The sequence below is a fragment of the Coregonus lavaretus genome, assembly GCF_964263955.1.
Source record: "Coregonus lavaretus genome assembly, chromosome: 17".
In the NCBI taxonomy this organism is placed as follows: domain Eukaryota; kingdom Metazoa; phylum Chordata; class Actinopteri; order Salmoniformes; family Salmonidae; genus Coregonus; species Coregonus lavaretus.
The window spans coordinates 35,883,859-35,900,198 of NC_140004.1; the positions used below are offsets into that span (position 1 = coordinate 35,883,859).

General features: G+C 43.6%; 1 protein-coding gene across 1 annotated transcript; it reads right to left on the minus strand.

Moving 5' to 3' along the window:
* Positions 1 to 1,482: 1,482 nt before the first annotated feature.
* On the minus strand, positions 1,483 to 16,340 carry LOC311144788 (ELMO domain-containing protein 3-like). Its single transcript, XM_084180916.1, has 14 exons — positions 16,279 to 16,340; positions 15,002 to 15,513; positions 14,171 to 14,245; positions 13,497 to 13,571; positions 13,297 to 13,366; positions 12,894 to 12,956; positions 11,896 to 11,984; positions 11,653 to 11,776; positions 11,425 to 11,547; positions 7,235 to 7,365; positions 7,010 to 7,086; positions 6,731 to 6,858; positions 6,355 to 6,604; positions 1,483 to 2,580 (listed from the first exon to the last, which is right to left on the minus strand). The coding sequence occupies exons 2-13, from the start codon at positions 15,035 to 15,037 to the stop codon at positions 6,387 to 6,389; spliced, it is 1,209 nt and encodes a 402-aa protein (XP_084037042.1). The 5' UTR covers positions 15,038 to 15,513; positions 16,279 to 16,340; the 3' UTR covers positions 1,483 to 2,580; positions 6,355 to 6,386.

A 16,340-nucleotide genomic window follows, 5' to 3' on the forward strand; every position in this document is an offset into this window, starting at 1 on the left:
GATGTAATAGTGGAGAACTGGCAACCCTCAGGTCTTCATACCCTGTGTCCATATATAGCCACGCAGAAGCTGCTTTGGAGTTGTGAATCTGAAGTGAACCAGAGAACCTGGCCTCCGTTCAGGGCCAGAGCGTGAAACACAAACGCTCCAAAGACACTTTTGTTGATCTGGCTCAAACATGCAGAACTGGAGGAGATATCTACCTATTTCATCACACTTTTTATAACCCAGAGAGCCATCACATGGAAGCCATCACATGAAGGGACAATGGGGAGAGTAAAGTAGTATGATAACAATGCTATGTATAGTAATCGGGGTTGGGTTCAAATCCATTTCACCTCAGTCAGTTCAGGAGATAAATTGAGCCTCTATAGTAAGTGTGAAGGCCAAAGAGACAGGACAACTATGCGTGATTCACTGAAGTGGGGTTGAAATACACACGCGATGGCTAAATGTCTCATCTTTCCACTGTCCAAAATGTGCAGGGTTGGGGTTAATTTAGGAACTACACTGTTCTAGTGTGAAGAAGAAATTCCAATTTAACAGACTGGAATTGAGCCTGGTACCCTGAACCCTGGTACAAGCATTAATTTCACTGTCAAAAGGATGCCCTCAAGTGCTGAAGCTATAAAACTACGAGAGAAACCCCATCACCGCTAATGCTTTAGGGTTCCCCAACTGGTGGCCGCGGGTGGTTTTATTTGGCCCCCAAAGTTTTCTGAGCAAAAATAAATACTAAAAGAACAATCTTTTTTTTTTTTCATTGTTGGACATAAGACTGTAAAAACACCAGGAAGTGATTTTCATTTAAGAAATCTGTTCCCAAGTATTCCCACACATAATAGAGAGACACGTGATCATATACAAATGTAAGCAAAGTTAGAAATTATTATGTTTTAGTCAAACATTCTATCGGTTTGGGCTTCTTGCGGTCAATTTGCAGTCTACAAATTATTTGTAATTATGTTCCGGGCCCCCCGACCATAAGCTCAAGAAAAAAAATCAGCCTGAGGCTGAATCTAGTTGATGATCCCTGCTTTCGGGAGTATGCGTCTATGCGAGCACAGACGTTCGCTTCACCTAGCCGAGTTCTGCTAGGAGCAAACCCAACCCATGTATGTGGACGCCTTAACAATCCCTTTTTGGTTGAAGCGTAAATAGACCTAGAATCAGAATCTCGACAAAACTGGGGAACAGTCTAGACCAGAGGTTCTTAAACCTTTTCAGCTCGAGACCCACATGAGAAATGTAGTCCTGGAATGACCCAAATTAAGAAGAAATAGTGTGTGATTATGAATGTTTACTCATGACTCGCGACCCACCTATCACATGCGCAGGGCCCACTTTGGGTCCCAAACCATAGTTTAAGAACCCGTCATCTAGACAGTGCACTTAAGTGTTCCTAAAAATATCACTGAAAAAGGCAAACCAAGAATAATAATCACAGCACAGAGAAAAATAACAAGCAAATAGCTATGTTTTAAATGGCATTTATTTTGGTTTCTCCATACAATACACTACTGTACAACAGCACATTTTTCTGAATAACTCTCATTATAAAATAGGGCTTCTACAATCAAGGTACAGCCATATAATGCTTTCAGGGACAAAAGACAACAACAGCAACAGTAGAACACCTTCATATAAAGCGCAAGAGATTAAGGAAGTGATTTCTTGTCGACAAAGCAGATTCAGTACCTTGCATGCTGCCTGTAGACCCGTTTTCTATTGGTTCTGAACTGAGGAGATCTAACAGGTGAAAATAAAATATATGACCTAACTGGTGCAAACATATGCAAGGAATTCAAGCCCAACCCTTGATTTGGGAATGCAAATCAAATTTGGAGTAGCAGCACAATTTTCCTGTACGACCAGAAACAAAAATCATCAAACAATGTGTGTGTTATTTTTTGTTTTTTCCTGACATGGTCAAAGGTGGGAACAATCACCAATACACAGCGAAAGTGGATAACGTCGAAGCCACAAGAACATTTGCTTATCATCAACATAGTCAACATCGAGTGGATCTGCAGTCAAGCTGATTATAAACTATGTGGATCAAGCGTGTGTCATTTGAAATATAATACATATGCCAACCAGCTTCAGCATTAGTTCACTAGTGTTTCAGCGGTGGAATACACATGACATTTGTTGAGGGAGTATGTGTCTAAGGAAAGAGAAAAGATAAAGCCTGCAGTTATATGAAGTGACAAGCCATTGTCCTTGTCAACAGACATCCAAAGAAGAGAAAGTCTTGAGGTAAGCAATGTGGTTCTTATCATCTCCACCCGGCACAGCCCCTCAGAGCCTGGTTCTTCTCTAGGTTTCTTCCTAGGTTCCTGCCTTTCTAGGGGAGTTTTTCCTAGCCACTGTGCTTCTACATCTGCATTGCTTGCTGTTTGGGGTTTTAGGCTGGGTTTCTGTATAGCACTTTGTGACATCTGCTGATGTAAAATGGCCTTTATAAATACATTTGATTGATTGATTGATTTCAATAGAATACCCTACTGACAATCATACAGTAACAAATCACCTTTTTTACTTCCTGATTCAAACACTGAACTGGAACAAGCACCTCCGCTAAAATAGAATGAAACAAAACAACTTTGTGTATCTTCACAATCTGAAATGCAGGTTCAGTTAAATGACATTAAAATGGGGGTGAGGATGATTTACTTGAGTCCATTTTTCAGATTCAAGAGGACTATGATGAGATTATAGCTCCAGAGATATTGAGGAGAGCCCGGTTCTTTCGAGGTGGGTTAAAAATACAACACAGACAAAGCCCAATAGTCACCTAGCAACACTCACACTGTACACACATCCAACATTCTATAAGAGTGCACATTTTGCTGATCAACAAAAACACTTATGCTTGGCAAAATAACGAGCACGTATTCCTTTTTTGAAAATAGGGGGTATACAGTGCCTTCGGAACGTATTCAGACCCCTTGACTTTTCCCACATTTTGTTACGTTACAGCCTTATACTAAAATTGATTAAATAATTTTTTCCCTCATCAATCTATACACAATACCCGATAATGACAAAGTGAAAACAGGTTTTTAGAAATGTTTGCAAATGTATTACAAATAAAAAACTGAAATACCTTATTTACATAAGTATTCAGACCTTTTGCTATGAGACTCACAATTGAGCTCAGGTGCATCCTGTTTCCATTGATCATCCTTGAGATGTTTCTACAACTTGATTGGAGTCCACCTGTGGTAAATTCAATTGATAGGACATGATTTGGAAAGACACACACCTGTCTATATAAGGTCCCACAGTTAACAGTGCATGTCAGAGCAAAAACCAAGCCATGAGGTCAAATGAATTGTCCGTAGAGCCAGGATTGTGTATAGGCACAGATCTGGGGAAGGGTACCAAAATATTTCTGCAGCATTGAAGGTCCCCAAGAACACAGTGGCCTCCATTATTCTTAAATGGAAGATGTTTGGAACCACCAAAACTCTTCCTCGACCTGGCCGCCCGGCCAAACTGAGCAATCGGGGGAGAAAGGCCTTGGTCAGAGGGTGACCAAGAACCGGATTGGCACTCTGACAGAGCTCCTCTGTGGAGATGGGAGAAACTTCCAGAAGGACAACCATCTCTGCAGCACTCCACCAATCAGGCCTTTATGGTAGAGTGGCCAGACGGAAGCCACTCCTCATTAAAAAGACCATCACAGTACACTTGGAGTTTGCCAAAATGCACCTAAAGACTCTCAGACCATGAGAAACAAGATTCTCTGGTCTGATGAAACTAAGATTGAACTCTTTCGCCTGAATGCCAAGCGTCACGTCTGGAAGAAACCTGGCACCATCCCTACCATGAAGCATGGTGGTAGCATCATGCTGTGGGGATGTTTTCAGCAGCAGGGACTGGGAGACTAGTCAGGATCGAGGAAAATAATAATGGAACAAAGTAGAGAGATTCTTGATGAAAACCTGCTCCAGAGCACTCAGAACCTCAGACTGGGGCCAAGGTTCACCTTCCAACAGGACAACAACCCTAAGCAGACAGCCAAGACAACGCAGGAGTGGCTTCGGGACAAGTCTCTGAATGTCCTTGAGTGGCCCAGCCAGAGCCCGGACTTGAACCCGACCGAACATCTCTGGAGAGACCTGAAAATAGCTGTGCAGCGACGCTCCCCATCCAACCTGACAGAGCTTGAGAGGATCTGCAGAGATGAATGGCAGAAACTCCCCAAATACAGGTGTGCCAAGCTTGTAGCATCATACCCAAGAAGACTCAAGGCTGTAATCGCTGCCAAAGGTGCTTCAACCAAATACTGAGTAAAAAAATATACAAACCTGTTTTTGCTTTGTCATTATGGGGTATTGTGTGTAGATTGATGAGGGGGGGGAAAAACTATTCAATCAATTTTAGAGTAAGGCTGTAACGTAACAAAATGTGGAAAAAGTCAAGGGGTCTGAATACTTTCCGAAGGTACTGGATAGTGATGTGCTTGTAAATAACCCAATAAAACAAGATAGGCTACATTTAGTAGCTGATAATGTCCACGCTTATCATGTTTCTAGATGTGCATACTTTAACCCCTGATCCAGTGATACATCCAACCTGATGATCTGCCCTTAGAGACAGGACCCTCCTGCTTGTTCTACTTTCATCCCAGAAGACAAAGATCACATTTAAGAACCGGCTACCGAAGATCTACAAGTACCTCACAAAACATGAATCCACTGAGTAGCTCTACTAACTAGATGACTGTTGTAGAGGGGATGTTGTGAATGTACTGTAGTAACAGCACCGACACTAAAGATTGTAAATCAGACCACATGACCAAGAGCAACAAGCTTTACAAGGAAGGTAAAACAACAATGAGGTTACAGTACCGGTGCTACCTGAACATGCTACTGATTGTGACTGCAGAGCTACGCTCCCCTGTAATACTGTATCATCACACACCCTGGAATAAGGAAGGATTTCCCTCATCATACAACACTGTTATTATTATTATGATCTATGACAGAGTTGGGATTGCTTACTGTACACCTTCATAGAGATACACCCTTCACCGTTATCACCACTATCAACTTATCATTTAGAAAAAGAGACAATTCACAAATATACCTCATCATAACAATACTAAGTTATCTCTGGACACTAACCTTTAGCTCATTCTAGGTATCCATGAGATGAGGCACATGTGTAATTTGTGTGCACTATGCATTTAGTCAGAAGACACACACACAATTGACTTTTATCTTGCACTTGTCAAACAACTCCAGTTGGATGCTCTGTAACGGAATGTATGTAGAACGCTCCCAGCAGACTTTTATCACTAGTCAGACTAAACCAGCTCACTGACACACTCTGCCACCCAATAGCTAGTCAGCTGTTGCCTTGACTGACCATTCATCTCAAATGAAACCCTATTCATTATGTAGTTCACTACTTTTGACCAAAGCAACACAGGGAAGATGATCAATAGTAGAGCACTATATAGGGACCAGGGTATCATTTGAACCGTCTTCCTGAGTTTCCTAGCAGAAGAAGTCCCTCTCATTCTGCAACTATCATCAAGTGCTATATCCATAATATAATATCATTTTCATATACAGTATAATTTCATGTATTGTTATGGCATCTATCCCTTAGGAAAGGACTAACATAGTTATTCAATTATTCAAAAATATATCCCCCAAACAACCAGGGGCTCTGGGCCTATTTAACCTGCACTGGGACTGAGACAAGAACCATCCGAGCCCAGACACACACACATCGGCCTGACTTCATACACAGACACAGGGCTCACTGTTCCAACTCCCTATAGCCAACACACACCTTAATCTCCATACCTAGAGCGCGCGCGCGCGCACACACACACACACACAGAGTTCTGCTGACAGTAGAAGACAGTAATAGACACTACAGCCTTCCAGAACTCTACTAGTGCTGTAGACAGATAGAAGCCCTGGGGTTTGGCAGCTTCTGATTTGGCCTCAATAAACCAACTATGATTGGATGATTAGTAGAATCAGGTGCGCTACTGCTTGGCTGGAACAAAGCCTGCACCCACACCCACTCTCTGCACCCACACCAGTCCTTGAAAAGCTAACCTTTCATTCACTCTCTCTATTTAATAACATCTTCTATTCATCAGTCCCATGTCTGTGATTTATTGTTATGAATGTCCGCCACACCGTCAAGCACTTCTGTTGGGAGAGGAGTGAGTGACTCCATACAAACTGATCTGACAGCAGTTTTACAGCATCAATGGGAAAGGACCGCAGGGAGTGGGTCAAGGCTTGGTCGGGTCCCCAAACACACAACTGACACAAACACTCTCTCTCTCTTTCTAGCTCAGACTAGTCTAGCCGTACTCACAGACAGACAGACTCTCTCTCGCTCTCTCCCTCTCAGATGAGCCTGGCCTCTCCCTCCATGTTTAGTGGTAGCTCACACACTCCAGTAAAGTGCATCTCCTTGCCCCTGGTTCCCTCAGACCTGTCCCCTCTCCCCCCCAGGCAGGGTGAGGGTTGCTGGGCCGTGGGGTCCGGGGACCTCCTCTCCCTCAAGAAGACATCCAGTCGACGCAGCATCTGCTTGGGGTTCTTTTTGGCAAACAGCTCCACTTCTGGAAGGGAGCAGAGACACAGTGGGGATGTGATTGTGTTGCAAAGGGATGTTATTAATAATGACATGACACTCTGCTAAAAGAACTGGGCTTGGTTAAGCCTGGAGTACAAACCCAGTGAGTTACCTTTCAGGACGAAGCCAGAGTCAGAGATAGTCTTCTGCTGGCTCTTCCACAGCTGGTAGAGGTGCAGGAACGTGGCAACGTAGAACTCATTCAACACCCCCACCACCTGCTGACGACGGTTACACTCCCTGGAGCACCGCACACACACACAACCACACAAAGAACCACAAACACACAAATGTGTGAATTTCCTTTAACTAAGTGACTAAGCACTTGTGAGTGACTGTCAAGCCAATGTGTCTGTCTGTCTGTCGTAGAGGAGTAGGGCAGGACACTTACTTGGACAGGGCCTCTTCTCTGAGTGCATGCAGGGCGATACAGGTCATATTGAGGGACATCACACAGAATGGAAAGTTCTAGAGAAAGATTGGGCAGAAAGAGTATAGGTTTGTAAATAGACTATTCAAGTAGGCAAGCACACATTTAATAGATGTCCCCACTTCTTTGAAACTGCCCTCACCTGAACAGTTTGTGGCCAGTGTGTGTATGTTTGTGTGTGTGTACCTGTGTGGGGTGCTGGGACAGCTTGTAGATGTCTCTGGCTAGAGGGAGTGTCTCAGGGTCCATTACCAGGTACAAGGTATGCATCAGCCCCAGAAAACCTGTACCACGCAGGTCTGTGGCTGGGTCTGTACCTACACACACACACACACACACACACACACACACACACACAAAAACGCACCGAAAACACACACACATACAGACAAGCACGCACACACACAAATACACAGACACACACGTTATCATTTCAGTGTTTTGTTCATTTCTTTATAAAAAGTATAAATCTAATCTTATCAACTTTTTACAGTAATCATTAATTATTTAGTCTAAGACGTTGGGGTAGGGGTGGTGCTAAGCTGACATATGGAATTATTTTAGATGGTCATACTATAGATCATTTAGCTATTTGATTTTGAATTTTAGGACCCCTTTAGGTATAAAATAAAAAGTATAAAAAAATGATTTTATAAAATATTGATTTTGGCCTTTACTGTTGAAGCCCATAGAAACACATTGAATAACACATAAATAAATTGAATCATAAAGTATAAAAACTATATTTAACCCCTTCCTGGGGGACTTGCCTGAAGGCACAAAACTCCCTTCATACTTCCATTTGTTTCTTTAAACCGCTACCGGTTACCTTCAGACAAGACCCCCGTGACACTTGTGGGGGTCGTAGAGCAAAACGGAGAACACCATCGTGTTCGTGAAAGTCTCATCTTTCCATTGGGTGGTCATAATAGTTTTGTAGGTCAAACAGTTCAGACGCTACAGACGTTTCCGTGAGAAGACCGATTCTCGGGATGTCAAATGGTCTGACAAACACCGCTCTAGCTATGCCACCTTTCACCGCAGATGCAGAAGTGCGACACTGGCGGATGTGGTGGATTGAGACGCATCCAATGCAAAATAACAGATATCTCTTAAACTGACAGATTTTGATGGGGATTTTTTAAAAATGTAAATTAAATTGACGCACCGGTGCGTCAATCGACTCTAGGGGGTTTTAATCTCTGTGTGAGAGTGGCATCTAATAAAGCAGTGGTCACCTACCAGTCGATTGACAAGGCATTCCTAGTCGATTACCAAACATTTCTGTCAAAAACCTAACGATAAAGCCTTACGTTGCTATTTTTTTTTATTAGCTTCGTGCTGTTGGCATTAGGTGCACTCGATTCAGCACCCCTAGCGCCGGGAAGGCAAAGTGTTCCCATTTTGAACCATTTAATGTGTCTGAAGTTAGAACTCTGCCTTTCCGTCAGGCCCAGAGAGCAAATCAAGTGCACTTATAGCCCTACCACTCGCCAATCAGATAGCTCAAATCACCATGTCTGCACAGTTTCCTCACGCCATAGACTGTAAAAAGAAGCCTCGAGCGCACAGCAAAGTTGATACTATGAGATTTCAAAACCATGACTAGAGACAGACTCAACGAATACAGCAAAGAGCTGCTGTTTTTATGAGTAAGTTCATGTTTAAGTTGTTATTATTCAGCACTGTTAACACTTTGTTCAACACTTTTATAAGCCATAAAATGTATGTTCTCCCTACTTCCACTCACACTACAACCTGCACTGCAGCTGCAATGAATAAGTATAGCAAAGTGTTCCGATAAGCTTGCGTTATTATTATTAGCGGCTTGTGTCTTTTTTAATATCAAGGAATATTTCACTTTCTCTGGTCATAGGAGTAACAACATTAATTGGTGCATGAGGCAGAAATAATGCAGTGTGACTTGAGTTTCGCCATCAGCTGGAAGACTGTGTCCCCTTTTCTCATCGGAGGGAGGGAGAGAGGAGCGATGGTGAGTCGGGTGAGGCAGCCTCACCGCTGCTCCCTCCCCTCAGACTGATCATCAGATGCAGGCCATCAGTCCAGTAAAAAAAAAACATACATATATATACAGTGCCTTGCAAAAGTATTCATCCCCCTTGGCGTTTTCCTATTTTGTTGCATTACAACCTGTAATTTAAAATGATTTTTATTTGGATTTCATGTAATGGACATACACAAAATAGTCCAAATTGGTGAAATTAAATAAATAACTTATTTCAAAAATTTTTAAAGATTAAATAACGGAAAAGTGGTGCGTGCATATGTATTCACCCCCTTTGCTATGAAGCCCCTAAATAAGATCTGGTGCAACCAATTACCTTCAGAAGTCACATAATTAGTTAAATAAAGTCCACCTGTGTGCAATCTGTTCTGAAAGGCCCCAGAGTCTGCAACACCACTAAGCAAGGGGCACCACCAAGCAAGCAGCACCATGAAGACCAAGGAGCTCTCCAAATAGGTCAGGGACAAAGTTGTGGAGAAGTACAGATCAGAGTTGGGTTATAAAAAAATATCAGAAACTTTGAACATCCCACGGAGCACCATTAAATCCATTATTAAAAAATTGAAAGAATATGGCACCACAACAAACCTGCCAAGAAAGGGCCGCCCACCAAAACTCACAGACCAGGCAAGGAGGGCTTTAATCAGAGAGGCAACAAAGAGACTAAAGATAACCCTGAAGGAGCTGCAAAGCTCCACAGCGGAGATTGGAGTATCTGTCCATAGGACCACTTTAAGCCATACACTCCACTGGGCTTTATGGAAGAGTGGCCTGAAAAAAGCCATTGCTTAAAGAAAAAAATAAGCAAACACGTTTGGTGTTCACCAAAAGGCATGTGGGAGACTCCCCAAACATATGGAAGAAGGTACTCTGGTCAGATGAGACAAAAATTGAGCTTTTTGGCCATCAGGGAAAACGCTATGTCTGGCGCAAATCCAACACCTCTCATCACCCCGAGAACACCATCCCCACAGTGAAGCATGGTGGTGGCAGCATCATACTGTGGGGATGTTTTTCATCGGCTGGGACTGGGAAACTGGTCAGAATTGAAGGAATGATGGATGGTGCTAAATACAGGGAAATTCTTGAGGGAAACCTGTTTCAGTCTTCCAGAGATTTGAGACTGGGACGGAGGTTAATCTTCCAGCAGAACAATGACCCTAAGCATACTGCTAAAGCAACACTCAAGTGGTTTAAGGGGAAACATTTAAATGTCTTGGAATGGCCTAGTCGCCCGAGTGGCGCAGTGGTCTAAGGCACTGCATCGCAGTGCTAGCTGTGCCACTAGAGATCCTGGTTCGAATCCAGGCTCTGTCGTAGCCGGCCGCGACCGGGAGACCCATGGGGCGGCGCACAATTGGTCCAGGGTAGGGGAGGGAATGGCCGGCAGGGGATGTTGGTAGAGCATGGCGTTTGCAACGCCAGGGTTGTGGGTTCGATTCCCACGGGGGGGGGGCCAGTATGAAAAAAATAAAAATATATAATGTATGCACTCACTAACTGTAAGTCGCTCTGGATAAGAGCGTCTGCTAAATGACAAAAAAATGTAATGTAAATGTCTAGTCAAAGCCCAGCCGACCTCAATCCAATTGAGAATGTGTGGTATGACTTAAAGATTGCTGTACACCAGCGGAACCCATCCAACTTGAAGGAGCTGGAGCAGTTTTGCCTTGAAGAATGGGCAAAAATCCCAGTGGCTAGATGTGCCAAGCTTATAGAGACATACCCCAAGAGACTTGCAGCTGTAATTGCTGCAAAAGGTGGCTCTACAAAGTATTGACTTTGGGGGGGTGAATAGTTATGCACGCTCAATAACTGTTTTTTTGTCTTATTTCTTGTTTGTTTCACAATAAAACATATTTTGCATCTTCAAAGTGGTAGGCATGTTGTGTAAATCAAATGATACAAACCCCATTTTAATTCCAGGTTGTAAGGCAACAAAATAGTAAAAATGCTAAGGGGGTGAATACTTTCGCAAGCCACTGTATATTATGCTCACTCAGCCGTGCCTCACAAGTAATACAACAAATGATCTATTACCAGTGTGATCATATACCAAAAATGTTGAAATAGTATTTCAAAATGGTCTGAGAAGTACAACATTGGCAGGGAAATTTAAGCAAAGCCAATATGCAGTGATAAGGTATTGGGCCAATTGCCTGCACAAACCTCATTGCTATAGAACGGTTTTTAATTGGTTAAATGTTGCATCGGCTTACGTTTTTTAAGTCATGTTTAAAAAAAATCTGAGCGGTAGATCTCGGCTTGCATTTTGACTCAGAAAGTGATCTTGACTCAGAAAAGGTTGGTGACCTCTGAAATAAAGCATGATGCAGAAGATGTCTCTCACCCTGAAAGCCCAAGTTCTCCCAGTGGGTGCCGAATCGAGGACAGTCCAGCTTGCTGCCTGTCAGCCTCTTATAGATGGTCTGTAGAACACGCAGGTGTACAGCCTGACTGTTATCCAGAGAACCTACAGAGAGGAACACGCACACAATCGATCTCTTATAGTCTGCAAAACGAATCTCTCGCCCTCTCTCAAACACACACGCGCGCGCACATACACACTCTATCTTACACTGTGCGATGGCAAAGACCAGGTCCCTCTCCTCCAGTAGTTCTCGGTGAAGTCGCGGCGGGCCGAACAGGAAGTGTGTGAGAGTGGCCAGACCCGTCCTGCGGATGGTGGGCTGGATCTTCTTCTACGGAGAGAGATAGGGGACAAAACGCAAACTGAAAAATGTTCTCAATTGATGGTGAGAGTGAGAATCTACAATGCAGTCATCAAACCCCCATACACAGACAGACAGACGGACCTTACCAGCAGCTCTCCAAGGTCTGTGGTCTGGAAGTGCTGCAGCGCCTCGTTAAAGGAGATGATAGGGGTGGGACTGGACTCCTCACTGACCACTGGAGACACACAGGTCAATAACAGACATCAACAGACTCAGATTCAACCTAGAATGGAGGATTTATGATCATGGGTTGGAACCAAGATTATTTTCCAATTGTTTCGTTATGAACATAACCTTTTTTGGGGGGGTTCTGTTCCACTGTTCTGACCAGTAAAATAATGTTCTGAACCAGTTCTAACCAAAAACAAGTAATGGTTTATATCATTTATTTCGGGTCCTTTTTTTTTTTTTTTACCCCCAATTTTGTGATATCCAATTGGTAGTTACAGTCTTGTCCCATCGCTGCAACTCCTGTACGGACTTGGGAGAAGCGAAGGTCGAGAGCCATGCGTCCCCCGAAACACGACCCTGCAAGCCGCACTGTTTCTTGACACCCGGAAGCCAGCCGCACCAATGTTTCGGAGGAAACACCATACAACTGCCGCCGTGTCAGCGTGCATGCGCCCTGCCCGCCACAGGAGTCGCTAGAGCGCGATGGACAAGGACATCCCGGCCGGCCAAACCCTCCCCTAACCCGGACGACGCTGGGCCAATTTTGCGCCGCCTCATGGGTCTCCCTGTCGCGGCCGGCTGCGACACAGTACCATAAACCGCTGCCATATACTTTTTGGGGGTACGAACCGGTTCAGAACATTATTTCGCTGGTCAGAATAGTGGAACGGAACGAAGAAAATTGTGGAACGAAACGATTAGAAAATAATTTAGGTTCCAACCCATTATAGACAAAAACACTTTACAATTTACATACATTTAAAACATTAACAAAGACATTAAAGACGTACAGTATGTATACAAATAAAATAAAATACAAATAAAAACACACAAATGACAGGGGAGGAGAAATACAGGCACAGCTTTCAGGCAGCCAGGGAGTAGGGAGATGTTGCCCCTAACAACAACTCACCTGGTTGGATACTCTCTAGAGCCTCCCACTCCTCTCTAGCCTGCTCCACATCCGCACTCTCCCCTGAAAACACCCACATACACACAGGTGAGGAGAAACACACACATATACAGCTAACCTGCAACAACATACACAGCTGAGTAATCGTTCTGCCATGTTGATATGGTGGTTATTTCAATCAGCTGTGTAGTCCTAAGGCAAAAACCAAAATGTGCACGGGGGGGTGGGGGGGTTCCCAACCGAGCTTGGGAAACCCTGCTCTAGACCATGACATAACCATATCATATCCTGCCCCTCATCTCTCCAACCTCACTCCTGAGGGGACGTGCTAGGGAGGTCTGGTAGCTAGGATACATGGTTGTTCCATTGGGAAGAGTGGTGTGTGTGTGTGTGTCTATCTTACTTTCTATCTTGGGTTGCTCTCCTCCTGCTGCCAGGGACTGCAGAAGGCCATTCTGCTTCAGAGCTGAAATCTAAACGAATCACAATAAAATATATGTAAACACAGAAACTCTAAAAGAAAGAGAACAGCAACAGTGGTGATGTGACGGACGGTTTCTGTCACATCTTTGACATGATGAGGGCCTGTATAGAGCAACTCACTGGCAGATTTTTGAGCAATGAACTGCCGTTGGCGTGCTCTTTGACACTATGACATGGCGTCAGTCCATTGATCACCTGGGAATACAGAAACACAACAGGTTACATAACACAACAGGTTACACAATGCGACAGTGATGGGGGGGGGGGAATTCATAGTTACATATCGCAATATTCTTCTTGGACGATATTATATCGATATGTGACTCCAAGTATCAATTTGTAAAGACTGTAGGTAGCGTTAGCTAGCGCTAGTCAGCTGTACCGGCGCCAAAACTCCGGTATTTGTCATCCTATAGCTTATTCTCCATCTTCTTTTTAAATAGTGAGCCAACACGTTTTCGGCACTTTTATTTACATGTCTGATCAAAACTAGTTGTTTTCTAATGCTCTCTCGTCTCTCTGCAGCAGCCATACAGTGAGCAATATGTTTGGAATACAAAGAATCGTGAGGATCTCAATACATATCGTATCGGCACCTAAGCATCGTGATAATATCGTATGGTGAGATCCCTGGCAATTCCCAGCCCTACAATGCAACATAGAACAGCAGGACCAAAAAGCTACCAGTCCATAACTCTGACAACACAAGAGGTACATACAACAATTCCTTCTTAATAAATAATGTAAAAACACACATCTCTAAATGGGAAACTCTGGTCGGTTGTTGTACTCACGGGTTTGTGGTTGGAGTGGCTATTGGTTAGCTCCTCTGTCTCTTTACATTCATGATGGAACACACCATTCAGACCCTGACAGGGGGAGGGGACAGCACAGACAAGAGGAATCATCAGACACACACACAGCACCAGAGTGGCATGAATGAGTAGGAGAGAAGAGGGCAGGAACGTCTCTGTGGAATTAGCGGTAGCCTTCTCACCTGTGCAGGATGGCACAGTGCCAGGGCAGACAGACAGGCAGACACTGCAGGGAGATTATTGCTAAGCAGAGAGGGAACTGTTAGGCTACTTGCTAGTGGAAACCTTTTATTTCCCCATGTAAACACTAGAGGGGAAGCTGCTTCATTACTTCCTCCTTCACTCACTAAAACAAAGGGGATTAAATACAGAAGGGAGAGAGGGAAAGTCCCCTAAGCATAACACATTTTAAGGGCATGTCAATAGACAGACGCAGAGATACCTGCAGTTAATTAGGTCCCCCAAAAGTGAACTCAGCCATGCTCACCTGAGAAATAGCTGAGAAATGGATGTGTATACACTACTAGGAGGTTTTACTGTGAAGCAGATAGATCTGTTACTGCAGCAAGTTTCCATGTGCAATCTGAATGAATAGCACCACACCGCACCCACATTGTCTACACTTGTGATGGTATCACACAATCAGTATCCAGGTAACATGCGAACAGATCAAACAGACTGCAACCAAGGCCATAAGGTCAAAATGTTGATTTGAAACTTGACTGATACTGTTCCATTTCATTGTATACAGCTGGTGAGACTGCCAATCACACTTTAAAGGGTTAGGCTATGCAAGGTTAAAACACCTACCTCTGTGTGTGCTGTGACACCACTGTCCCCTTCCATGGCATGAGTGTGTGTGTCTGTGTGTGAGTGTGTAATCCCTGTTCTACCCTTTAAAGCCTTTTTTCCCAGAATGAGGTGGTCAGAAGAGCTACTGGGAAGACCCCCATGTTGTCTGTTGTGTCCCTTTCCACAAATACTGCTTGTCAAATGTCCCCTTCCTTCCTCTCGCTGTCTAGGTCCAGAGTAGTCAACAGGTAGATCTCATTGAATACATTTGTTTTGCATCCTGCCCCATTAGAGGGGCTGCAGAGCTGGATATGGACACTGCTGATCTGGGGTGGCCTCTCTCTTTCCCAGCCGCTTCATTGCTTTGACACTCAACGTCGGCACCTCACATCCACAATATAACAATGCTCAAGCCAAGGTGGGGTGAGTCTTGGTGAAGTCTTGCAGTTGGAGTGTGGCTTCTCCTTGACAAGATCCAACCAATAGGGGGCACTCATGCCATCGTATGTCAAACTGGTTGTCATGGATATCTGCAATTTGGGGCAGAAAAAATAAGGTGGGTAGCTCGCTATTTCATAAATAGAATGCCAAAAGCATAATTATAATTGTTCATGAACACAAACTGATCAATGACGGTCTATTTTCTTTGGGGAAATTATCCAAACCAAACTCATTGAATGATTAGCTAGCTACATCGAATCGTTATCAAGCTGTCAAACTAGCTAACATTACCAAATGGCCAACATGAGCTACTGTAGCTAGGTTAGCTAGTGCCAAAGACCAACTCACACCCTACACAAAAAAAAGTGGTTAGCTAGCTAGCTAACGTTATATGTTTATGCAAAAACGTCATGGTACAATCTGAAACTTGGTTAACGTTCCCAGTAACTGTCATAGCTAAGCTAACTACCGGTATGCTAGGAAGCTACGTGCGCTGACCACTGAAGCAGAGCTGACAGGCTACGGCTAGTTAGTCTACAGTACATTAACTTTTAACAGATGCTAGCATTGATTTTATCGTCAGGTCAATATTGCTATTTATCTACATATATCATGAATGCATGTTTTTTTTGGTTGCATAACATTTATACTTAGACAGTCAACTGGCTACTACTAGCTAACTCAACATCAGTGGCTCAGAACTGTCATCCAGCTAGCCTTTTTCCACAATCATGCAATCTGTTTCCACAAGCCAACCACACATTTTCCGGATATTTTTGATTTCTCTCAGTTTTTTAAACATTAATATAACAGCAGCGATTGTCTATATATTAGTTTAATACTATTTATTTTACCTCAGTTTCTCTCCTTCCAATCTCAGTTTCCCTTCCCCCTTTACACAGTTAACTTCAAGTGC